Below are 25793 nucleotides of genomic sequence, written 5' to 3'. Positions count from 1 at the left end.
ACTCAGTAAATGATTGTGTTGCCATTTGCTTACATGCACCGTGACAATTTTGACATCACTTTCCCAAATGTTTAAAGTTTACTGAAGTCTAAATAAAAATCACTAAAAAGTGTGGTAACAGCTCTGCTCCTTAAGCCAAACTTACATGAAAGAAACACAGTTGAAAGTGTTAAAGAAAGAAGAAATCATTAAATCACTTTATTTCCACCTCTATAAAGCTGTCAATGCACCTGACCCCACAAGTGCTTGTTACATGGAAAAGCACTCACTGCCCTAAAGAAGCCATTAAAGTTCAACTGCATCCTTCAAGGACATAAAGCACTTGGGGGATAAGGCCCCACACTTGCAATGAACCAAAATTAAATAATCCCACTGAAGAATAAGATACTGCCTGTCACATTCATCTTTTCCATACAGCTGTGGGGCAAAGCACACCTAGAGCTCCTCCTGTTTAAAAGGATACTAAAAAATAATAATAAGAATTTAGCGCTATTTTGATTTTCAGGCCAAACAAATACAGCAAGATTCCTACACTAATCAACAATTAAAGAACTGTGGAAGGGAAAAAACAAATTCTTTAGTTTTGTAAAAAACAGACTAGGATTAACAGCTGAGAAGAATAACAGAGTTCATTATTAACACAGCACTGAGGTGAACTAGCTTGGAATTGCTTTTCAAGGGCAATCCCAATTATCAAGTCAATTATGTTCCTTTTAGCAATCTATCTCCATTACAAAGTTTAGGGCATTTGAAGGCTTTTGGAACTGACAACATATACATTTTTCTTCTGCTGCTGCTGTTTTTTTGCCTCATTTTGAATACAGAAGTAATAATACGAAGCATCATTGAGATTGATGATATTTAAATCTGCATGGATAACTCTTGAAGAAGACAGCTGGGTAACACTGCAGGAAGCAAAAAGGAAAAAGCATGCCAACTAGATTAAGCAGCACAAAATAGCCTAGCTGAAGGTTTGAGCTAGCCAGTGTTTCACTTGGTATTGCCAGACCTCCCTTACAGAACCACAGAATGGTAGGTGTTGGAAGGGACCTCTGGAGATCACCTTGTCCAGCCCCCCTGCTTGAGCAGGCACACCCAGAGCAGGGGGCACAGGAACACATCCAGGCAGGGTTTTGAGCGTCTCCAGGGAAGGGACTCCACAACCCCCCTGGGCAGCCTGTGCCCCTGCTCTGGCACCTGCACAGGAAAGAAGTTTTTTCTCACATTTAGGTGGAACTTCCTGTGTTCCAACTTGTGCCCACTGCCCCTTGGCCTGTCATTGGGCACCACTGAAAAAAGCCTCGTCCCACCATCCTGACACCCACCCTTTAGATATTTGTAAGTATTGATGAGATCCCCCTCAGTCTTCTCTCCTCCAGGCTGAACAAACCCAAGCCTCTCAGCCTTTCCTCATAAGGGAGATGCCCTAGTCCCCTAATCATCCTCATAGCTCTCCACTGGATTTGCTCAAGCAGTTCGCTGTCCTTCTTAAACTTGGGGGCCCAAAACTGGACACAGTGGTCTCACTAGGACAGAGTAGAAGGGGAGGATAACTGCCCTTGACCTGCTGGCCACACTCCTTTTAATGTACCCCAGGATACCGTTGGCCTTCTTGGCCACAAGGGCACATTGCTGGATCATGGTCAACCTGCTGCCCACCAGCACTCCCAGGCCCTTCTCAACAGAGCCGCTTTCCAGTAGTTCAGCCCCCAACCTATACTGGTGCATGGGGTCGTTCCTCCCCAGGTGCAGGACCTTGCACTTGCACAGAATTAATTGCAAGACTGTGGCAGAAATGCAACAGATTGACCACAGCTTCACGTTATACCCTCATCCCCTGTGGGTTGATTCAAAGGCCACTGAGATTAACTAAGAAACCCACATTGCAATCCACAGGTCAGGACCTCACTGGGAGGCCCATCACAGGCACCAGGAATTTTCACAATGGCCAAACCTTGCAACACCACTCTGTGCTGCTGCTCTGCGGAGGAGTCCCCTTTGGACGGGTGGCTTCCAGGAGCCTGCACAGCACCACAGGGCCACAGAAAAGCTCGGGGAAAGCCGACTCTGCTGTAGGAACACCACCTCAAATAACTACAAATAGCAACAAACCTCATCTCTCTTTATGGAAAACCTCATACAATCTTAGACAATGAAAGAGATCAGCATTCATACCTTGAAAACCAACATATTCTTTTACATGTCTATTTGAGCAATCTTAAGATGGAGATATGAAATCTGAATATAAAACAGAAACAAGCCCTTTGAAAAGTGACAGGGTCATGGACCATCCCTAAAATGTAACCTGGCTGATGGTAGCACACGTGTCACAGGTGAAAGAACTAAAGCCTCCAGTGAGGTCTAGTCCAGTGCTTCAGGGGTGGTGAGAAGAGAGGTTGTGCCAAAGGAGGAGGTGGAGCTGATGAAGAAACACCAACAGGACATGGTCCCAAAAGCCACAACCCAGCATGTGAAGTGAAACAAAGCTTCAGACAAGAAAATCTGTTTTGAAAAGTCTCAGTGTATTTTCCCCTCCCTGTAAAACCCTGGTCTTAAAGAGTGGAAAAGACTTTGAACATCCTTTACACAAACACAGCATTGAAAAACTACAGGCAACTTGGACTAGAAGACTAGTGGCATCAGAATTTATTGGAAGAGAGATAACAGTAAAAACCAAAGCATCTTCCACATACAACCCGCCCCCCCCGACTCCCTTCACTTCGGCAGGGCTGATCATCCTACCCAAAGGCAATCGTTTGGCTGTGTCTATGAAAAGCAGGTTTCCCAATACTCACGCTGAAAACGTCCTGGTCCGTCGGGTGGGCAGTGGACTGGGGATGAGGTACCCTCTCATGGGTGATGGGGAGCGATCTCTCACCCTACGGTTTTCAGGAAGATGGAGAGAACTGGGTGAGGGTGGAGAGGCAGAGGACTGCTGCGAGGCAGACGAAGTGGGCTCAGAAGACATTCCTGATGCGTGAGAAAAACCTAGAGAGAGGAAGAGATCTGACTTAGCCCAAAATGGGAATTGTCATAAAAGTCACAAATTCTTCAGCTGATAATTTTGTAAGAATACAACTCACTTCCTGCAGACGTACACACAGACACAGTTGCATCAAAAGCTCCTGCTCTTGTGTCAGCGAGTTCATTTTTCAAAAAAATTGTTTATTTTTAAACCTCATAGCTTTTATAAGCTGTACGAGAAAGCTCCACTGAGAACAAATTACTCCACAACTAACAACTTACTCCTGCCTCACTCATAGGCAAAGGCTCCTGAGCCCCAACACTAAATATCGGTATGCCTGTGCAGCTCCCAGACGGATGGGGTTTGACCACCGACAGCGCAGAAAAGCCTGCTGCATCTGCACAGAAACACATTACAAGAAACATACACTAGAAGAACAAATGCTAAATAAAGGCTGCACCTCCACCCCTGGACATTAGTTTTGCTGTGCAATCAGCAATGCTATCTTCGTTGCTGCTGCTCAGCTATTAGCACAGCGCTCTCAGAGCTCGTAACACCTTCAGCTTGACTGCAGGAAGAAAATCATACAAGTGCTCATTAATTCACTTCAGACAGAGTCAGACAGTTAATTTTCACTGCCAAGGACAGGAACACAGGCAAAGCTGGGAGGCAGTGGATAACCACAAAGAGGGGACCCCCTCCAGCCTGCAGAGATCTGGCAGACCCAGCGGTCTACCCTTTGGTAGGTCTGCGTCTGCCACAATCTTCCAGCAAGTAGGAAGCCAACAGTCCACACGTGCACTCAGACCCCCAGCAGTCCATATCAGATTTGCATTTATCGTCATCCTACAGCAGAAGAGGGAGAATGTCCTTTTCTCAGCACACCAACATCAGTACATGTCTTATCACACAACAAGCAACACTCACAGCATCCATGAAAAGAGAAGGACTGATATGAAACAGCAGCACTTCAGTAATGCATGGCTTACAGGTGCAGCAGTGACAGAGAAATCAGTCAGCACTGCTCTTGTATTACTGTGTAAGTTCCCATCCACACTGGGAATGGAATAAGCTGTACAAAAATAACCAATAGCACACCACACACTTACTTAAGGAAACATTAAAATTTCTGGATATCTGGAGAAGTTAGCAAAAAGTGTGGTAATCTGGGTCAAGAAAATATCATGAAGGCAAGAAAAGCTGCCTTTAAGACCAACAGTTTCATTGAACTGAAATCTCTCATATCCATTATGCACCCTCCTTTTGACACCCACACTCCCTAGCCCATGAATTATGGAGTGGATCCTTCACATGTCATTTGAGAGATGCAGCCTTCCTGTCAATGACAAATTGCCATTATTGTTTCCCAAAACTAAGGACTAAAATTAAAAAGGCCTTTTAAGAATGAAGTCACCAGGGAACAAAGGCTTTTGCATTTAATTGCTCAAGGTGCTGAGAAGTGGATAGTCATGTTCTCTCACATACCAGCTTGAGCTTTCCACTGTTCTCAAGAACAACAACTCAGCTGAAAACAAAACCACAGCTTTACGGATGGCGTTTCAAATACGGATGGTGTTTGCCACCCACAAGCTAATGCCCTGCACAGTACAGCATTCAGCTGAGACCAAGGTGATAGCACAAAGGGACGAGATTTTCCAAACTTCCTCTTTCTCCAAGAGACCTGCTGTGCTGGCTGGTACTGAGGAAGTCTCCTCAAATTTCAAAAGACCTCTCCCTTTGGGTGCCTTGCTTTCAAGGAATGCATGTTTGACATAGCAGGACTATAACTCTAATAAATCACAGGAAAAATAAGAGCAAACAATTAAAACCTCATTCTGATAACTCAGCAGACATAGTCTGTCCTTTGCACAAGTGAAAACACAGCTTTCAAAATCATATGCTTTCTCTCCTAATCTAACTATAAACTAGCTTGTCAGGTGACAAGCAAAATGCAGAGCTATTCATCCATCCACAGCAACGCAGTAGAGCTAACCACGAAGTACTGCCTGTCCCCTTCCTCAAACAACAGTAGAGAGGCAGGAGAATTTTCCCTCCTTTCTTTAAAATACAGACAAACCACAAAAATATTTACAAACAAGGCTAAATAGAGTTAGAAGTGTGCTAACATACGTTATTGTTCCCATTTATGTTATTTTTGTGCCCTCTGCTCTGTAAACATAAAATAAAACAGTGATGTAGAACATTCAGTGCCATTTCACTGTACAAATACCCTTTTTGTTCTCTGCCCACGGCCAAAGTAGATGAATGGCCTCAACACTCATAATTTCTATTACACAAGTCCTGAATCGTGATCAGAGCTTGCTGAGAGCTGATACACAAATGCATGCAGCTGGAGGCAGCCACGCTCGACTTCACACCCACTGCAGCAAGCGAGTACAGCTCAGAAGAGGAGGGGATGCAAATGAGCAGCAATAGGAAGCCTGTAGCTACGCTACAGCTCAGCAATGTTCTATATTGGCATGTATATTGTATCACTGCACGTGCAAGTGCACTGGCACATCCATTTGCCTCTTGGGCTTCTCCAACAATCATAAAAAATAGGACACAATCAAAAGGACTGGATACTGAATTACCAAGCTTTACTGTGTGTACTGCGTACAGTGGGATGACAGCAGCTCCTGCCTCCTGTGAACCTCCGCTCAGCTTGCTCAGCACAGAAGATCACTTCATTTGAACATTTTCGAAGACAAAGGTGGAATTTACCTCTTTCAATTTGTACTGGTGTGGCCACTGTCTTGATGTTGTTCATACAGGGGTTAACATTTCCATTGGCAGCACTCTTGAAGGAGAAACACTATGCCCACTTGGACATGAAGCTGGAGGCACTCTGAGGCTGGGCAGTGTTTACACAGGAAGCCTACAGCAAACACTCAAAACAAAACCCCATGCCCCCACCCCTCCTCTTCACACTAGTTTTGCCTTCTAAATGCAGCTACTGGTAGTCTTCAAAGGTGCTTTTCAGAACCACAGAATGGTAGGTGTTGGAAGGGACCTCTGGAGATCACCTTGTCCAGCCCCCCTGCTTGAGCAGGCACACCCAGAGCAGGGGGCACAGGAACACATCCAGGCAGGGTTTTGTGCGTCTCCAGGGAAGGAGACTCCACAACCCCCCTGGGCAGCCTGTGCCCCTGCTCTGGCACCCTCACAGGAAAGGAGTTTTTTCCTCACATTTAGGTGGAACTTCCTGTGTTCCAACTTGTGCCCATTGCCCCTTAGCCTGCCATTGGGCACCACTGAAAAAAGCCTAGTCCCACCATCCTGACACCCACCCTTTAGATATTTGTAAGTATTGATGAGATCCCCCTCAGTCTTCTCTCCTCCAGGCTGAACAAACCCAAGCCTCTCAGCCTTTCCTCATAAGGGAGATGCCCCAGTCCCCTGACCATCCTCGTAGCTCTCCACTGGATTTGCTCAAGCAGTTCGCTGTCCTTCTTAAACTGGGGGGCCCAGAACTGGACACAGTACTCCAAATGTGGTGGTCTCACTAGGGCAGAGTAGAGGGGAAGGATAACCTCCCTCAACCTGCTGGCCACACTCCTTTTAATGTACCCCAGGATACCGTTGGCCTTCTTGGCCACAAGGGCACATTGCTGGATCATGGTCAACCTGCTGCCCACCAGCACTCCCAGGCCCTTCTCAACAGAGCCGCTTTCCAGTAGTTCAGCCCCCAACCTATACTGGTGCATGGGGTCGTTCCTCCCCAGGTGCAGGACCTTGCACTTGCTTTTGTTGAATCTCACCAGTTCCCCTTGGCCCAGCTCTCCAGCCTGTCCAGGTCCCATTGGATGGCAGCACAGCCTTCTGGTGTATCAGCCACTCCTCCCAGCTTGGTATCATCAGCGAACTTGCTAAGGTTACACTCTGTCCCTACATCCAGGTCGTTGATGACTATGTTGAACAGGACTGGATCTAGCACAGGCCCTTGGGGAACACCGTATCCTGGGTTCTAAACTGACCCTCTGCAAATCAAGAATCACCCCTGGGACTCAAACAGCTGCCTACCAGCCCTTCCTCAGCAGCCATGAATCCTTCCCCTCTTTGTGAGCAGCTGAACAAACCTTCTTTCTTACATCTCTCACCAGCCCACCACACCTCCTACCCTGTTTCCATTAGTTTTCCTCTGTCCCTCCAGTCCAGCCACCACTCTCCACTCTCCCATGGCAAGGAGGACATCATACAAACCCCACACAGCGCTAATGGAGCACTCTATCCCAGCTCCCCACAAGCATCCCACTTGCTGTGCCTTGTGAAGGCAGTCAGTACTTCACAGGAGCAAATCATAGCTACAAAAAAGCCCAGCAGCATGAGGTTCCAGCTATGGCAGAGATAAGGGACAATACAGGCAGTACCTCTCTCCTGCTTCAGCTGGCAAAATACTTGCCTTTCGATATTTACAGAATGAATGTAACATGATGCAAGGTGATGGTATTTTCAGGCTCTTTAGGAAACTCCAGCCACATGCCACCTTACCCTTAAATCTGCCTATATTTCAACATGTATTGTTTATCTTTTAGCAACATGATCTTTTAATATTTTTATTTAGACTGTAGGTATGCACCAGACTAAAATATAAATAAAATAAATCTCAGAAGCATCACGGAAACAATAGATGAATTTAACATTTCAAAGCAAAAATACTTTTCTACCATACTTTTTTCAGAACAATTGGCCAATGTGTACACAAAGAGACCCCAAAATGTCATCTGTAACAGGTGACCTACAAAGCACAGAGAGCAATACATGCTGGAGAAATTTCTGAAACTCTCCATAAAATACTACCAAAAAAAAAATTCTGCTGAAGTAATTAAGGTTGGGGGTATGTAAATGCCACCATAATTTTTCTATATATGTTTATATATATAGCCATATATATTTGTCTATATTTGTCTCTATTTGTCTACCTTCTCCTCCACTCTATTCTTCTTTAAGTCTATCTCATACCTCTAAAAACACCCTAAAAATAGCAATTTGGGGGAAGTTATCCATTCTGACCAGCACAACACTACCACAGAAATCTAGTCTCACTTTTAATTAAAGGAAATGCCTGCAAAAAAGTCAAAACGGACAGGGCAGGGTGGCAGACTCGAGGAAATCTCTCTCCATCTATGAATGGTTTCTTTTTCACAAAACAGACACTGCAACACCTCCAGCGAGCACAGAGCTCATCCCCAGGAAGCATCGCTCTGTGTGCTCCAGCACAGAGAAGCAGCTCTTTCTAGCCTCCTCAGCCTGGAAATGATACTGTCTGGAGGAGCTGCTTTCAGCAGGTACCACGATGGTCTATGAACAGGACAGCACTGGCCACACGTGCGTGGAAAACCAGGCCTTTCCTCAAAGAAAGAGCGAAGTTTCTGTACCCCAAGAGCAACCGCTTTCAGCTTTCAGCTGGGTTTTGCTGGAAGTTAGCTCTTCCAGTTCAACCTTCAAGAGGAATGCAGACATTGGAAAATTTTATTGTTTTCTGGGCTTTTCCTGAATTTACAAACAACATCAAGAATTCCTTTTAAGTGACTCTCTTTTCAATGTCCTGGTTTCCAAATTTATTCTACACAGCTGCATTTCTTTCCTTCTCTAAGGAAGCCATGCAGACAAACCCCCGAGCTTTGCCTGCTCTTCTGCTGACAGCTACAAGCTCTTCTTAGCAAGAGGAAAAAACATGGCTCAGTGGCACACAGGGAGCACTACAGAGACTGATTCTGCTCCTAAGTGCCCCTTCCCAACAGGGTGTCCCTTGTTCTCATCTACTGAAAGAGCGAAGGCACCAGGACCCTCTGCTCCCCGCATTACCTTGCCCTCATGAAGGAGAGGAATTGGGGGCGCTTGGGTCCCAAGGGTGCCCCCAGCTCTTCTAAAGCAGCTCCCAGCTCCTTGGTACCACTCTGAGGCTCCTGAGCACCCACTTACCCTGAGCACCAGGCCACAGCACTGCTCCCACCTGCAGTTTCTTTCCAAAGCACTTTCTGGTACTCAGACCCCAGTGTACACAAGGATCCCAGCACCACAGAGCATTACAGCACTCCTCCTGCGACACAGAGTTAAGCACTTACAAAACACACACAATTACGAAACTGCTGGTTCAAAAAGCTTCCCCTTCCAGTTTAGTTCACATGACTAACTTTCCACAACTAATACTGGTATTTCAATTAACGCTGAAACTCAGAGGAGTTGCAACATGCATGTGACGTGTCAACACAAAGGATTACAGTATAAACATTACGCTCTTAGAGGCTGCAGAGGAGTGCCCACATACTGTAGTGATTTGGCAGTTAATGGAGACCAGGACATCGCCCAGCCGTCTCCATGTCCAGTAAAAGCCTAATCATAAGGGAAGCAAAATACAACAAGGAAAATTCCTATTGCGTGTCTGTGCATACACATTAATTTGGACTAAAACAGGGTTGAGTTTAAGAAGCAACAGCTATTTCCAAGCAGTCTCAGCACAGAACACCTTTTCCCCAAACACTGGCTGCCCTCCTGCTCCTCTAGCAAGCAGTTTGCTGTGTCTGAAAGCAATGCTGCCCAAGTACCACAAACCAGCCCTGCACAGCAGAGACCTCAGAAGGGGGGGGGGGGGGGGGGGGGGGGAGGGGAACTAAGTAATGAGCAGCCTATAAAATATACTGATAAAGATGAGGAATTTTTACAGTCCAATATTTTCCACTGTTCCTGTAAGCTACCAGATGCATTTACGCATTTAGGTTAAGGAACAGAGTGGAGAGTTAGATTAGGTACCTGTTTTAACTGGTTTATGGCTATACTGCAGGATATATGGTGATACCCTGTGACTCATTTTAATCAAAAAATATAGAGGAATCAAGAACCTCTCTCACTAGAAATCCAGTAGTTGTCATCACTGCTGCATAAACTTCTTGCTCCCAGTCACCCAGAACGGAGTTATCCAGGGTCCTTCACTTGTAAGCAAACACAGGAGGCCATAACCAGCTGCAATGTGTCAGCTGCCACAGGTGATAGCACTCACTAGGATTTGAGAGCACGCACAATAATTTGAGGAGAACCATATTTCATCCCACATACTGCCAAAAAGTATTTCAGTGTGAACAGGACACAAAGCACCCAGCATTAAGGTAACCTCCTCAGGACAATGCTGGGCAGCAGTCGCTGAACTGGGAACAGCAAAGGGCTGTCCCGGGATCGGCACACCTCCCCTCGCACTCTCTTACAGCACAAGTACAAGACTTCACCCTGCTTACAAAATCTCACTTAACTCTTTTTGTTTAAAGAGCAGATTAAAAGAGATGGAAAACTCTCCCCAGCTCATGGCAAGCCTGGACAAGCAATGACAGGTCCCAGGCTAGCATCCTCCTCTGGGAGCTCTTCCCAAGCAAGGATGAAGACAACAGTTGAAGATAAAGGTAATAATTAGTGAATCTAATCAGGTGCAAGTGCTGCCCAGTGACTTAAGTTCCTGTGCACATATATTATTGGCTAATGTCATCAAGTATTTAAATTACCATCATCTGCAATGCTGTTCACTTTGCTTTGGTTATCTCTAGTACAAACCAAAAAGTCCACAAAAAGGCAGGGACAGCAGGAAGAGTGGGGTATCCTCCTGAGCACACACTGTGCCCATGCTATCACAGCTGCAGGCACAAGGCCATGAGAACAGTATGAGAAGAGCATGGAAACAGCAAGGGGAAAGTGCTGTCACAGCAGCTCTGGGAAGCCCTGCCTTATCAGCAGTGGGAAAAGGTGGTGGTACTGCAGAGCAGGACCATAGCATTGCCAAGGCTAAGGCTGGAGCAGACTGAGCTGTGCTTTGCATCGGAGCTGCTGTCTGCATGGCATTAGCCTGTTCTGTGCATTGAAACCCACTCCTGTGAGGTGAGTGTGGGCATCTCCGGCACCAGCCTGGATCATACAGTGGAGATGTAACCTTACCTGAAATGTAAGCTCACGGTAAGTCTAAAGATTGTGCATATGGCTTCATTTCCTTGCTCAGGCAAATCCACAGGTTACAGAGCACCACACTTGAAGTAAGTCTGGGAGACAGACCTGCCCATCAACCCTTGCATTGCCTGCACCTGAGCAGGACACAGCAGCCTCTCACCAACCAAATATGGTGGGACCAGGTGGGAGCGACCACAGTGGGGACGAGCTATTACACCTATCCACGTGTTGCTGGGGTAGCTAACGGCCCAGACCTGAGCCAGTCCAAGGCACAGCTGCAGGCAGCTCATGAATCATCACTCCTGGACTAGCAAGACCACAATGCTGAGCCAGCACAAGCTTGGGGCGTGAAGCCTGGTGTCTTGCCTTGCTTTCAGTCTGCCAACTGCTTTCCGCATGAACTGCCACTCCACAAACCCAGTTGTTTCTGTAACAGCACACTGACATTGTGTTGCAGTGCTGTCCAGCTACTTGCAAAATCACTGCCAGCAACACCAGCACTGCCAGAACCCCGAGCAGAAACACATACACCAACTCCCAAAGCCCTGCTCCAAACACTCATTCCCTGGAGCCAAGTACACAACACATCACCTCTAGTAGCAAATATTGGTTTCCCCAGATATAAGTTAGTGTTCACATGTCCCATATGGGCTGTAATAAAGGGGCAGGGAAGTGTGAAAGGAGATCACAAAAGGACTTTTGTAATGAAATGGGGGAACATCAGGATGACTTTACTCAGTCTGGCTGGTAGCCAGGTGTGGCTGCCTAGGTGAGAGTTAAGTCTAAGGCACGTACACAGCAATGCTTACTTTCAACGTCCTTCCAGCATCCTGGATGTATGGTTAGAATAAATACCAAACTAAAGACGGTGTAGGGGTGTTCAATAACCTCCTATGAGTTTTTTCAGGCCTCCTGAGCTATCATCTTTCAGCACCTACTGTATCCTGTGGCAAGGAGTCCTACAGCTTAATTGTCATGTGAAAAACACCCATCTCCTTTTAGCAGCCCTTTTTTACAGGGAAATTAAGAAAGGGCAATGAGATCAAAAGACATAGCATAGCAAATAAGGTAAGAAAAGGAAAGCGAAGGAAATAATATGCAAGAGACTGAATGGGAAAGAAGCATTAGCTCAGAGGAGAGCACAGAATGGTGCAGGCTTACTTGTAAATCAAACCTTAAATTTTCCATCAGAAGTGACATAAATGGCATAGAGAACAAGGAACTACAAGCTTCTTTCTGGTGTTTACCCACCCTCCTTTTACATTTCTAAGTACAAAAGAAAAACTTTATGCCCGTTTAAAACATACCTCAGTAATTCTAAATCACCTCCCTGATTTGTCGCTTGAATGGCTGCCATTACTCTTTCTTAGACAATAAACCCTACTAGTTTCAAATATTTCTAAAGATTTAGCTTGTCAACAAGTTAGCTGGTTTGGGCCAGAAACCAGATATTATCTATTCAAAGTTCTATGGTCTCCAGCATAGAACCATTGTACTGATCACTCCAGACTCCTGCTCCCTTCATCACGCCTCCATTAGCCAAGGCTGGGAACTCTGCTCTTGGATAGCAGAGGCAACATGTAATACACATCATCCTATACTTGCTAGACAGACTCAATCACAGTAAGCTTACATATTTCCCAGATGAAGTACAATGAATGGCTGAACAGGGAAGAAGCTGTCCCTTCCAGCGCTTGCTTCTTGAGCTCCTCAACTCAGCTCTTCCTTCAGTGCTTCTCCAAGTCTGAAGCTCTCCCTCTCCGTTATTTCCCTGCAGGCACATCCCATGTGAATTTATTCCAGGATTTATTTCATTTTGGCAGAAAATATTTATACCACAACGTGAGAAATCTCGTGTATCTTGTGTCTAAGCGTCTTAGGGCTCATCTGCAAGGCAAATGGGCTTATACAGTGTCATACTGTTATAAAGAATAGTTACACATATTTAAATCCCTAGGCACTTTTCAAAAGTTCTCCCTTTTTCAGCCTCCTCTCACATCACAAAACTTCAGCCATGATTATGGGTAAGTTTGTTCATGTGCAACTTGGAGCCTTTTAAGGCTACTGAAATCCCCTGAAATATTTATGTGGCTCAAGCGTAACTCAACAATTAGTTTGCTGTGTTTCCTCCCTAATCAACATTTTCAACAGGAGAAAACAGTTCACATTACAAAAATCTATAACTATAGAAATTTATGAGGCATACAAGTATTGGCAAAGGAAAAAATAATCCTCTGAGTATACTTCATCTGCTAGCATTACAGCAAGAGGCAGATGGTACTGGTGTGAGGATCGATTTATTTGTGAGTGGTTTCTGAGTCTGCACCCTGCCATGAGGCACCCGCAGACCCCAGACTCCTTTTTGCCAGGTCTGGATCTATTTTCTGGCTGTCCCAATGCACAGGCCATCTCCCCATCCCACTGCCTGACAACTCCTATACATATTTTAAAGAATCATAGTCTAATAACCTTAGTATATTTTAACTGAATCTCTCAGAAATCAACTAAACAAAAGGTTTGTGATTGAGATGTCATTAGGAACCTGCATCAATATCAATTAATGACCAACAGATATACAATTTATTGAAATACTTTAGGAAAATAAAATCTTCTGTATCTGACAGAAGAGTCATATTTTGAGCAACAAAGAAATGCTCTTGATTTCCATTAAAGCCTCCTCCAGTCCTATCCTGTGTCCCACAGTTTCCTACCTGCACCCTACTTCCCAGGCTCCAGTAGCACAGCTGCTCCCTGCACAAGTGGCTGCAGCCACAACACGTTTTTCTACCATGACAAAGTTTTAAAACTACATTCCACCTGCATGAAAGGTTAGGGTCTGGCTTCATCACACCAGCAACAATGCCTTGACGAAACACATATTCAGCCTATGCTAATTGACAGAGCACTCAGAGGTGTAGAAGTGCACATTCCATTAAAATTAATTTTTTCACACACTTAAAACAGAAGATGGGATGACAGACCTAAATTTTAACGGAAGAAGTTCATATATATGTGCCTATAGATCACTGGCCCATTTAACAAGTGCATTTCTGTTTTTCTTCCCTCCACTGTATTTCTCAACCCAATTTACAGTATATCTCACCGTGCTGTATACAAGCCTGTGCCTGTGACCCTGAGAACTCCTTCAGTGTCCTCATTTCCTCAGCTGTAAAGCAGAGATAACAACCTCCTTTGCAGCAGCATGGTGAGGACCAGCCGTGACCACACATTTGGATACAAAACCCTGACTGAGCTGCATAGGTTCACCAGGCTGACGATAGCCAGTCTGGGTTCCCTGCTCAAATCCAGAGTCAGTCTCACTCCAGTCTGGGTCATACCGCTGGACAGGAACAAGACTTCTTGCAACCCAGCTTAATAGAGGGAGGTAATGCCCCCTCACTTTCCTCTGCCAGCAGGCAACTGTACTATGACTCCTCAGCCTGCATCTCGATTGTGACACGGCTTTGTTACTGCTGAGCCCGTCCCAGCACCTGCCCCTCCCGCCGCTGATGTTTCTGCCCCACAGCAACAAGTGGAACGCAGCACACCCACTGCCAAGGTGCCTGTCGCAAGACCTAAAAACCTCCCTACAGGAACTGCCATTCTGCTTTTGGCGCAAAGGAGGCTGAGGCAGTGGACCGTCGTGCTCTGCACTCACAAACGCCACTCAAGCAAAACTCATATGCATGCTTTGCTGGGAGGCAAGTGCTTCATCAACACTATAAAATTAAGACTTGGGTCTTGACTCTTAAGCTGAAATTGTCTTTATTCGTTTAACTAAACTCTATAGGAGAAGCACTATGTAAATACACACGTTGCACAGATCTGTTTTTTCTTATATAACCAAACTACTTGCAAAGCAGAGACTGCATGCAAATACACAATCAAACTACTTGCAGAACAGAAACTGTTGCCATTTTACCTTAGGTCTCCCTAGACCTCTCCTCAGCTCAGCCTTGGCAGCACAACTATCCCCACTGTGAGCTGCTGCTTTAGATAGAATTGCGTGGTCTACTGTACTACAAACAGGTACTGCCTATACCGTGTAATCAAATCTGTGATTGCTGGAGTAGTAATACACCCAAAGCACACACCCACAGCTCACAGCCTCCAGAACCGCTTCAGGGACAGCAGCCACTTCAGTAAACATCCTGAACCCTTTGGAAACTACAGCTTATACAAATCCTCCATCACATCCTCTTGGCCTGTTTTCCAGTTTGGAAAACATCACTGATAATACACTTTAGACTTCTAGTAAAAGAAAAGTCTTTTTAGTCTCAAAAATAGCTTACAATACCAATAGTCTAGAAAGGTAATACATCATTCTTAGCCAACTAATGAGAAAATGGACCTACAGGGAGTTTGATGGCTTTCCCCAATTACCAGGTGAGCACAAACTTGTCCTTCTTGCTCAGCACATCCACTCTTTGCATCCAGAGCCAGTTAAATGGCAAAAGGAGTCATACTGTGTTTTACTGCCTGCAAAACTGCAGTGCCAGCACAGGCACGTGTGCGAGGCTGGATTTCGTGCCTACTTACACATCAACAAAACTATTTACCATGCTGTGATTTTGAGAGCTGTGGCCCCAGAAATGTGCTGGAAGCATACGGAACAGGACAGAGCTGTCCAGAACCACAGATGCTGTCTCTATTATTTATTTCTACTACGTCAATGCTCAGAAGCCAACACAGACCAAAGCAAGGGAACGGGCAACATTAGCTTTTCAGGGAAGGTGAAAATAAACTGTTAGAGTCGAGGAAAAAGCAGACTAATCTTGAGGCATGTATGTTTTTCAGGTACAAAACTGAAAGTCAGTACAGAAGCACGTGTTTGATAGAAAACTGTACTAAGCATTGTATTACAGCAGTCACTACCCCAAAGAGCTATGTCTACTTCAATTGCAAACACAGAGGGAATGGGACACAGGCAGAGCAAACACTGCATACAGCAACGGCGATGAATGCCTTTATGAAAGACTATTCTGATTCAATTTACCTGTTTGGCCATGTGCTAGTAGTTACATGACCTTAAGAAGTTAACATTTTCCAGATTTGCTCACTGGAGGCTGATAGCAGCCTCCCACATGCATGTAGCCACACACCGGCAGCAGCACAACAGGGTAACCAGACCTACTAGCTAGTGCCAGGGTGCCTGCACCAAGCCTGGTGGAAGGAGTTAAACAAACGCCAAATGTAGAAAACCATATTGTACTGAGGGCAGGGTGCAGGCAAGCAGGGGAGGAACTGACAGCCAGCTGGCAGTCTTGACAGGGACAGATGAAACCCAAAAGCAAGCTAGCAAGCTGGGCTTCTGCCTGCCACACACATCCAGAGCGCAGGGCGAGCTGGGAACAAGCCCCACGCACACGACATGGGATGTGCCAAGGATGGAGATGCATCTTCAATGCACCCTCTCACATGGGGCTCTCTGGGAAACGTTTTCATAACCGTAAGTCCAGAACAAGTCATGTCATGGCACTGGGAAACCAGGTGCATTCATGTCTGGTGGGTTCACCCTGGTCTTGGTGGCCAGGAGATCCCAGGCTGCATAGCTCCATGTCAGTGGAGTACCAGAGACAGAGTTCATCTTCAGGATCTGTGCCAGGGAAGAGGCAGCACTGCAGCCCAGCCACACTAAAATGTTTAAGAACAAATCCAATTAGGATCCCAGACCACAATTATTACCAGCCTAGCAAGTGTCTGGCAAAAAACACTTTTCTCCCCACAGGGCTGTGATAAACGCAGAGACAGCTCTGCACTACCTTTGTTCCTTATTTTACTATTCTGGGAGGATTTTCCGGAAAGGTTCATCTACAAGAAAAGCCCGAGGGGTGGAAGGGTGGGAAAGGTCAGCATGTGAAAAAATGGCAGTGCAGGCAGCAGTGTGATGATACCATGATCCTGGGATGCTGCCAGCACTGCCTATGCAGCAGCTCTGCCAGATTCAGCCTGGGCTGGCTCCAGCAGTGAGTTTCTTTCCTGAAGTCCCTGTTACTGTAGGTAAAAGACACTACAGTGCATCTCACGTCCCCAGGGAGAGAGACCTTTCTTGCCTAAACCTGGCACTGGGGAAAAGTAAAACAAATTTTTTAAATCAATATATCAGAAGACAGTAGAGCTGCACAAACACGTATAAAGATACATTTTCTCCTCTAGAACCTGTGTCTAAACATAGGTGAGAACAATTTTTAGGACTCTGCCAGAGTTCCTGAGATAGGGAAAAGCAGCCTTTCTACATGGAAACAAAGTACATGTTTATTCAGAAAATAAAACTTGTGTAAGATCACTTTTCAGACACACTTCCCATACCCCCATAAAGCAGAAAGTAAATACAAATATTCACTCTATTTACTCTCTCCCCTACCAGTAAAATTAAAAACCCACCACGTGAAATACTTTCAGAACCCCTACCAGCCTCCACCACAAAGAGGCTCCAGGAAAAGGTTATCACCATGTTTCATAATCCCTACTGCTAGACTTTCTACAAAGACTGGAGCAAAGAGAATCACAATCTACAAAGCTGCGTAATTTCTGCCCTTCCTGGCAGCTGTCAGCAGAGCTCCTAGTCTGGACATGCCACTACACAGACAGGCACTGCCTAGCTGAGCTAGGTGAAAACATCCAAATCATTTATTCACACCTCAGTAACAGGTCTAGGTTTTTATAAACAGGAAATTCTTTCACGTTGATTTTTGGCAGTTTCATTTACCCTTCTAAGTAATTGTCAAGAAGTTGTGACCATGACCATGGTTTACTTCAATCAAGCAACTGACATAACTGAAAACAAGCAAACGCCTTTGACCAGCCTTCTGAAATCGTAGCAAGAAGAGAAAGACACCAAACAATAATCACTGAGAGGGCAGAAGCTCATAAAACAATATAGTCCATATCGCTAGAATGCCTTGGTCAACCTGACTGGCTGCACAATGCAAACAAGCCAAACATTAAATGAGTACTAATTGAAAAAAATATTCCTCCCCAACAGGACAGGCAAGATTAAATGTAGTCTGTGTCCAGGAAATAAACTCTTTGTCTATACAGTATCTTAAATAGCAAGTTGCAAAGAATTTAAAAGCTTGGGAAAAGCAGCGCTCCTGGAAAAGTTTTAAGATACAGAGTTGTGCCTGAAGGAAAGCAGCGTGACTCCCCATGGCAGAGCTGCCACGACAGAATACACCATCCCTCCCACCTGCCCAAAACCAGCACTGGGAAGGCAAGGGGAACGTCAGATACTGGGTTGACTACAAACCTCCCTACTCCTTATCCCAACAGCCAACAGCATAAACAGCCTTTTTGAAGCAGATGTTCACACTCTGATTCTCAATAATTTTTTTTTTTTACTGTTAGTCATCAAAAAGCTGCAATTGCGGCAGGCAGCTGTGTTTCCACACCAACTGGCTGTCTGTCCTCCACCACGGGACACATACACCACTGCTGATGTGACATGCAGCACACTACACATAGCTGAGGAAGACAGACACCCACTGCTACAGGCCCCTACAGCACAGCGTGGGAGCGCTCATCACGCTGGCCACGCTCCACTGGTGTCTCATGGCTGCAGCACCATCAACACTCGACCCAGCTTGGCTTCCCACCCCAGCTTCGCAGCAGTCCCCAGCACGTCAGCTCATAAACTCCCAAACTAGCACTAACGTGTACTTTGCTTTCCTGCTTGGGATCAGCCTTAGCTCTTAATGCTCTGCCACTTCCGAAGTCATACGCTGCTCATGTGGCATGGCAAAGGACCAGCATGGTTTAATATTCAAGAGAAACTATCAGGTCAAGGTTCTCTGTTTTCCTTCGTCCCGCACAAAGCGGTCTGTGATCAGATCAGGCACAGAGCCACCAGGGTAAGGAACACTGCCTTGCAACGTGGCACCCGCAGGCTTATTTGCTTTTTCCAGAAAACTGTAATAGAGCCCTCCTCTGCAGCACTGCTCTCAGTGGAAAACCACCCAGGGACTTAACTGCAGGTTAGCTTGTTTTCTCTGTGCCTTTATCCCTCTACTACCTGATCACCTTTCAAAGGGAGGCTGCAGCTAAACCCCAAGTTTACCTTCCCAGAGCCCATTGCTAGGTGAAATGCGTGGTCACAGGGCACCAAACAGAATTATTACCCCAACAGCCTGGCAGGAATCCAGAGACCAAATTCACATTTGCTGTCCTTGAAACACCCTAGTATTGAAGCATCTGTTGAGACCTTTATCTGCAGCGCCACCCTGGAGAAATGCAGAATTCAAGGCAAGAGTTAGATTAGCCTGTGGAGCCTAACACTCTGTGGACAATGGGTGAAAAATGTAATGTTCGTTTCCTTTAGACTACTATTCAGTTTCCAAATTACATTAATAATGAAGCAGCCTCTTAATGTGAGTGTCATTACCCCCAAGATACACAATCGTTATTTAAAACAGATTTCTTAGGTTACTTCATTATTTATCCATATTTTAAATTGACCCAATGAAAGAAGCAGGTATGCAACAGCCTCAAACCAATGGCAAGTAACCAGCAAATCTCTGAAATCAGTCAGTAAGATTGTAGCACCGGAGGAACCACTCAAAGGAAACCTGATTTAAGTGAAGCGGGCGGGGGTTTTCCAGGATGTTGCCGCCCTGTCCGTTAGTGTAAGATCAGGCTCCCAGGGCAGAATCCATGCTCCATTTACCTGTAAGCCCTATGGCCAAGCCTAAGAAGATGCGACTTGACTTGCTTGGTATTTTACAGCTTCCCTGGGGGAGAGTAAACAACAGAAGCACCACTTTAACATACTCCGCATGCTGCAAAAATGACAAAAACGGAAGCTAAGTAAGAGTCTTTCTGCACCGCGCAGAAACAAAGAAAGCATCAGTTCAGTTTGTCTCCCAGATGCACCTCACAGCTGCCTCCAAGGTGAGGATGGTGCTCTGAGGTGCCACCTCATGACAGAGTGGTTCACACTTCTGCATCTTCTGTTCCTTAATGTCTTTTTTTTTTTTTCTTATTAAATAGCTGAGGGGAGAAAAAGCAAATTCTTCCTCCAAAGTGATCTTGCTTATGCCTGTTTACAAAAACCAAGAAGCAGCTGTTTATTGTCAGAAAGGGGAGACTGTGCAAGAAGCAATGCTGCAACAGGGGGAGTTCAACACCGTGTATGCAGCACTGTCTTTGTTCGCTGCACAGACACCATTCGTTACCTTGTTCAGTGTTCTTCCCGATAGCTTAAGTTATATCACACAAACTGTATCCACACACATGTCATGAAAAAGGAGAACAGGCACAAAGAAAAATCCTGAAACTGCTACCTAGCTAGCAGAGGTCAGCTCAGAAGAAAAAAATTACAGAACTGAAAGAGCAGAGCAGCACAGGGCTACGGCTGCTTCACTTGGGCTCTGAGTTACCCCCTGCGGCCCCCAGAGACCATCCAGACAGGCAGCAATGAACGGAAATGAGCAGAAATCAGTGCGGGAAGCAGAGGAAATGAAGACGACTGATCTGTCCAGGGGGCTGCCTCAGACACGAGAGAAAGACAGCATTAGACTGAGATAGAAGGAAACAAAACAACTGCCTCTACCCTGCCCTGAGAGAAAAGAGAAAGCGGTTAGTCAGATGAATGCTTTCCATTTTTCATTTTATCTGAACTACACTGGGGAGCGACACATCATGCCAACCCAAATCACCACTCTGCTTCTCTCTGTTCTCTACACAGTGTTTTCAGCTGTTTCTTTTTGTTTGGTCCTCCGCATCAACCTGTTGCAAAAAACAGGATTTGAGTTTTCTTCTTTTAAAACTGTCGTGCAGAAAAAAAACCAAACACACCATTTCATTCCTTTTTTCCTCGTCAAAGATTGCCACCCCTCTGCAGTGCAGAGTGCTGTTGCCAGCCCTCAGAAGGCAGCTCCCAACCCCAGGGGAGAGATGTGGTCCCTGCTCACACCGGCTCACTCCAAGGTGGAAGTTGATGGTTTTAAAAGTGCAAAGCCTCAATTCCTCTCCTTAGCCTCTGACGGAAACCTTCCAGATGAGGGGCAGATCAACCATCAGCTCTCACCACCAACATCCAAAATATTTATCAACACTGACTTGAACAGTTACAGTCTCATTAAATTTTGCTAGTCATGCTCCTCAACAGTCATCTTCCAAGTTTCAAGCAGTTACTATCAATCCCTGCTGAATCTACCCCTTGGGCAGCTATCCAAAAATGGTTCCTGATAGAAACTTGAGACAAAAATAGACAAAGAGGGGAAATCAGTAACAGCTTCCACGCTGAAGCCATCCTAGCCACAATCAGCAGGCCCCAACTGCTTCTGCACCCCACAGCCCACTCACAATGAAGTGGAAGCAGGGGAACGATTTCTTCACTTCTGCTACAGCCAGGCTCACCACCAAGAGCAACCTTGGCCATTGCCTGCTGGTCCTATCACCTAGAAATAACCCACGCACTCACATTTTATCTAAAGAACCACATTCCATGTACCGGAATACCAACGCAGTCTGACAGTGTGCTGTAAGGGAGCTTTACTAGCAGTAGATACATTCATGTTCATAGTACGTTGAATTCTTCAAGCATATATAGGGACTGGATTTGCCAAATGTACACCAGTACCCGAAAAGCAACAGTCATAAGAGAAGACAGAAGTCAGCATTACCCGGCCTTATATGGCTACTTTGAAATTACTTGTACACAAATATTTCTGTGCTTGCATGCATGCTGGTCAAAATATTTACAGCCATGGGCAAACCACAGTGACAGCTCAAGGTGGAGAGGGTAGCTGTAGCCAGAAGCAGGTGCACACAACACGGGGACAGAGAGGCAGCACAACCACGTGGCTGGCCGTGTCGCGTGTGAGTGTCACGACGCACACAGAGCTGTGGGATGAGCTCCAGCCTCAGCTCTGCCCCTGCAAAGGGCCACTCGCAAGAAACATGGTTTCTCTCCTTTTACACTCCCACATAGCGTGTGAAACATGCCAGAGAACATTCACATCTTTCCTACATTTCCTTTGGCGCATGCATTTTTTTTCTTTAAACACACAAACTCTTCACATGTGCACACTTTTAAAAAAAAAATCCTTATTATACGTCAGTTAAGCCTCTTTAGATTTAACAAGATACTAAGCTGCATTTGTGAAAGTGCAAGCCCTCTGCAGCTACGTTCACAGGACTTGATTTGCTTCCTTTTGTTGATTATTAGTAATGGAAGATAGCATGTTTGCCAAACACAATATAATCACCAGAAGGTGAAGGTTAAGAACAGCAGTCAAAAAACCCCTTCTCAACCTCACAAAGAAAAAAATGGTCCGGAAGGTCACATCAAAGCAGCCTTAATGTTTTCTCAGGCTCTCCAAGAAATCGTATCTGGCATCACAGAAGGTTTTGCAAACATTTTTCAGAAGTAACTCCGCAGTTCCAGCAAAAACACTGTCAGAAAAGAACTTCAAATCTCCTCCCTAAAAGCCAAATTCAGAGGCACAGATCCAAAAATTAAGCTCAGAGGCTTCACTACAAGGGCAAGAAGTGACACACATACACATCCAATATGCGAGGAAAACACGAAATAAGGGTTATTTTCCCCAGTTTTAATAAGCAGAGGTGCTGACCGTAAGATCGAACCGTTCGCGCCACAGGAACGGACTAGCAAGGCTGTAAGAAGTTCTGAGGTACGCCTCTACGCGTCAGACCTTTTTCTTCCTAGTGGGAGAAAGCTTTTATTTAGCATGCTTTGTTTCTCGCGGTTTATAAGCAGCTCCGAGCGTAACAATGACACATCCCCAGGTCCTAAGAGCAATAAAAGCACAAGTAAGTTTTAAAAAGAGGAAAAAAAGCAAACTCGCCCTAATATCTGAAGCGAAGTAACCCCACCGAAACGGAGGGGGCGAGAGCGGGGCAGGTGGCGCCCCGCAGCCGGCGGCCCCAGGCCGCCCCTGCGCGGTGCTCCGGCCCCGAGCCGGGCCGCCCGCTGAGCGAAACGGCCCCCGCGACCCGCCCGGCTCCGCTCCTCGCTCGGCAGCGAAGGGCCACGAGAGCGGCCCCAGGCCCCCCTCCCCGGCCGAGCCCCGCTCACCTCGGGCTGGAGGGCGCGGCGCCGCTGAGGGCTGGGCCGGGCTGGCCCTCGCCAGGCTGGGCTGGGCTGGGCTGGGCTGGGCTGGGCTGGCGGGCGGCGCTGCCGCGCCCGCGGCGCGAACCGACATATAAGGCGGGCGGGGTGGGCCGGGCCGGCCGCCCCCCTCCGCCCCGGCCCCGGCCCCCGCCTCCCGCCCCGCCCCGCCGCGCCGCGCGCCGGCCCCGCTCCGCAGCGGGGGGGCGACTCCCGCGCGGGAAACAAAGCAACCGGTTGGCGTCTTCCGATGCGTTTTACTAACCTGGGAGCTTTGCTTTCCTGTGCGTATTGCCACTGCCGCGGCGCCAGGCAGTGCGCGGGCGGAGGGCGCGCGCCCGCAGCGCGCCTCGCCGCACACGCGGGCCGTTACCCCCGCACAGCCGCGGAGGCCACCACGCTCGGCCCCGAGGCCGCTTGTCAAAAAATAGAATTACAACGGGGAAATCAAAACGTTGTTAAAGAAGGTGCGACATGGCCAGAGGGCTCAGTAAAAGCAGCTGACGTTTCGGAAGAATAACCCTGGTAAGTTTTCCCGAATTTTGCAACGAGGAAGGATGAGGAACTGAGCCGCGGCGCAGGCCGATGAGAAAGCCCACACATGTGCTCCGTAGAAGCATCATCTGCATGTGTTCGGCATCTCCTGCGCGAACCAGAGCTGCCACAACAGGGCCTGAAGCGGAAGCTGCAGCAGGACAACTGATGAGACAGTGCAGGACAGTGACAAGGACAAACTTTCAGTTAATTGTCATGGACTTTCCTAGGAACACAAGAGTCACTGTTAGGGTCACAAGAGTCAGTGTTAGGGCAGAGGGAGCCGTCTTCATCCAGTATCTGCTCACCAGAGTTTTAGCAATGCTTCCATTTGTGCACAATTTTCCCAGCTGATTATAAACCACAGTATTTTAGAATATGGTTTTAAAAAGCTAGCTTAGGCACTGAATTCTTTCTGGTTCTTTTCCACTTACGGGTGCCAGACAAAGCACGTCCTCACACCATTACGAATGTAAGGTTTATAGGAGACAGAAGTATAGACTCCTTTAGCCAACCATGATCGCATAAGAAACAGCAGCATACAACTTACAGCAAATCTGCCACAAATAGACTTTAGATGGGCTTTTTTTCACAAGCAAAAATAAACAGAAGTCCTATAACAGAGTGTTTGATCTGAGGCAGGGGATCTAGAAGTGGTTGCACAATATGAACTAACCAGCTTCCTCTGTCAACCACATGGCCATCTTCTGAAGTATCATAACCTCTCTTGGTCCACTTCCATTCCGCACAAGATCTTACATAGTAAGATATGTAGTAATGGGACTGATGCCATCTCTTGCGTAAAGCATTCATTTTATTCCTGGAAATCTTTTCTCTTTTGCTTTGTGTGGCAAAACTGACTGTTTTTTTCAAGGTGGAGGAGGATGAAGCACTACGTAAGTAAGCACTGTTCAGAGCAATCTCCCCAGTCACACACAGTCTGGGATTACAGCTGCGCTTTCCTCAAAAGTTCAGCACTCGTGAGTCATCCCTCCTCTTCCCAAACAGCAGTGGCCTATGGGAGATACGTGGCAATGTATGTCCACAGTCATGAGGTTGGTTTTCAATACTAGATTGTGGGCTTGGGGGACCCTCCATGTGAGTGTGCACGGGTGTGCCCCCAGCTATCACAGTTAGAAAAAGAGATTTCGCCTGCTGCTTCTTTCACCAGCTGCTAGAGACGAGAGGTTCCAGCTTCCGCCTAAACTCCAAGTTGTCTCCCTCCCCTTCTCCTTCCCCTCAGTACAACTACCAACGACCAGTTAGTTAATCATTAGCACAGGGCCTACCTTGCTCTCTCTGCCCCTGGTGTGGGGTGGCCGGCGGCAGGGCGGCACTGGCTCCTTCCCAGGATGCAGGCAGGGCTGGGAACCCTCCCCAAGGCCACTGCTGCTGGGCTGGGCCAGCAAGACGCACCTCACAGTTAGGAGGAGGACAGGGGGTGGTCCAGACCTGCAGGGCTCTCCTGCCTCTCTCCTTTCCTGCTGGCTGGTCCCCTGCTTGCTCAGACACATCTCTGGGCTGTTACAGGGAGTGAGCACTCCCCTCAGCACCCCTGACAGGTAAAAACAGAAGGATTTCTTGATAGCATAGCATCATTATACCACTTTTCATTCATTTAAAGTATTCAAAGTGCAATTACTTACACAATTTGAGTCAAGGAAATGAGTGTGTAGGGGGGAAATGTATCCGCTAATGCTATTCATTAGTAAAGGTGGGGTGATACATATCCCTGTGCAGCAGCAAGGATGAGGTGGCTTGAACAGCTCTTAAATAATTAGATAGGTGCTGGTACTTGACATAGGGTGAATACTGTCCATCTCTATTAGAAAGGCATGAATTAGTCTAGGACAGCTCCATACATTACAAAGACAGTCCTGATTTCCAATTCCTCCTTCTGGACTGGTTTTTGGAACTATTTAATCTCAAAGATATGGTTGGCAGAAGCACAAAAAGTGTAGGCTGGACATGAATGAACTGTGCCTGGAAATTTGAAGCAGGCTCTTAATGACTAGAGCAATCAGATTGTAGCAGAGAATAAAAGGAGGAAAAATACCTTTAACTCTTTGAATATGTAGCATGTTAAGTATGCTTCAGTCCAGAGTGCGCCACTGCACTTTATGTTCTCATGTCCAGTCACAATGCCAACTGGAAATTGAGCAATGCAACACCAGTGTGCCAAGCCCAAAGCATGTGATCTGCCTTTCACTTAAAGCTCTTTAGCATACAATGGGATACAGTCGTTCTATTTTATAAGATCAATTTTATCATACCAGGTATCTGACAAGTTATTGT

General features: G+C 46.5%; 1 protein-coding gene across 4 annotated transcripts in view; it reads right to left on the bottom strand.

The window, feature by feature from the left end:
- CARHSP1 (calcium regulated heat stable protein 1) overlaps positions 1-23258 on the bottom strand; it is a 38531-nt gene extending 15273 nt beyond the window's left edge. The window contains exons 1-3 of one of the 4 annotated variants that reach the window (XM_075105330.1): positions 22932-23009; positions 22468-22645; positions 2796-2988 (exon numbers count right to left, since the gene is read on the bottom strand). In XM_075105330.1, the coding sequence (XP_074961431.1) occupies positions 2796-2968 (173 nt within the window). In that variant the 5' untranslated portion in view covers positions 2969-2988; positions 22468-22645; positions 22932-23009. Of the gene's footprint in view, positions 1-2795; positions 2989-22467; positions 22646-22931; positions 23074-23229 lie in introns of those variants that run through there. The other 3 variants (XM_075105331.1, XM_075105332.1, XM_075105329.1) reach the window with 3 other exon arrangements.
- Positions 23259-25793: the final 2535 nt, after the last annotated feature.

The sequence above is a fragment of the Phalacrocorax aristotelis genome, chromosome 10, assembly GCF_949628215.1.
Source record: "Phalacrocorax aristotelis chromosome 10, bGulAri2.1, whole genome shotgun sequence".
NCBI lineage: Eukaryota > Metazoa > Chordata > Aves > Suliformes > Phalacrocoracidae > Phalacrocorax > Phalacrocorax aristotelis.
This window is presented reverse-complemented; position numbering and strand designations above follow the sequence as displayed.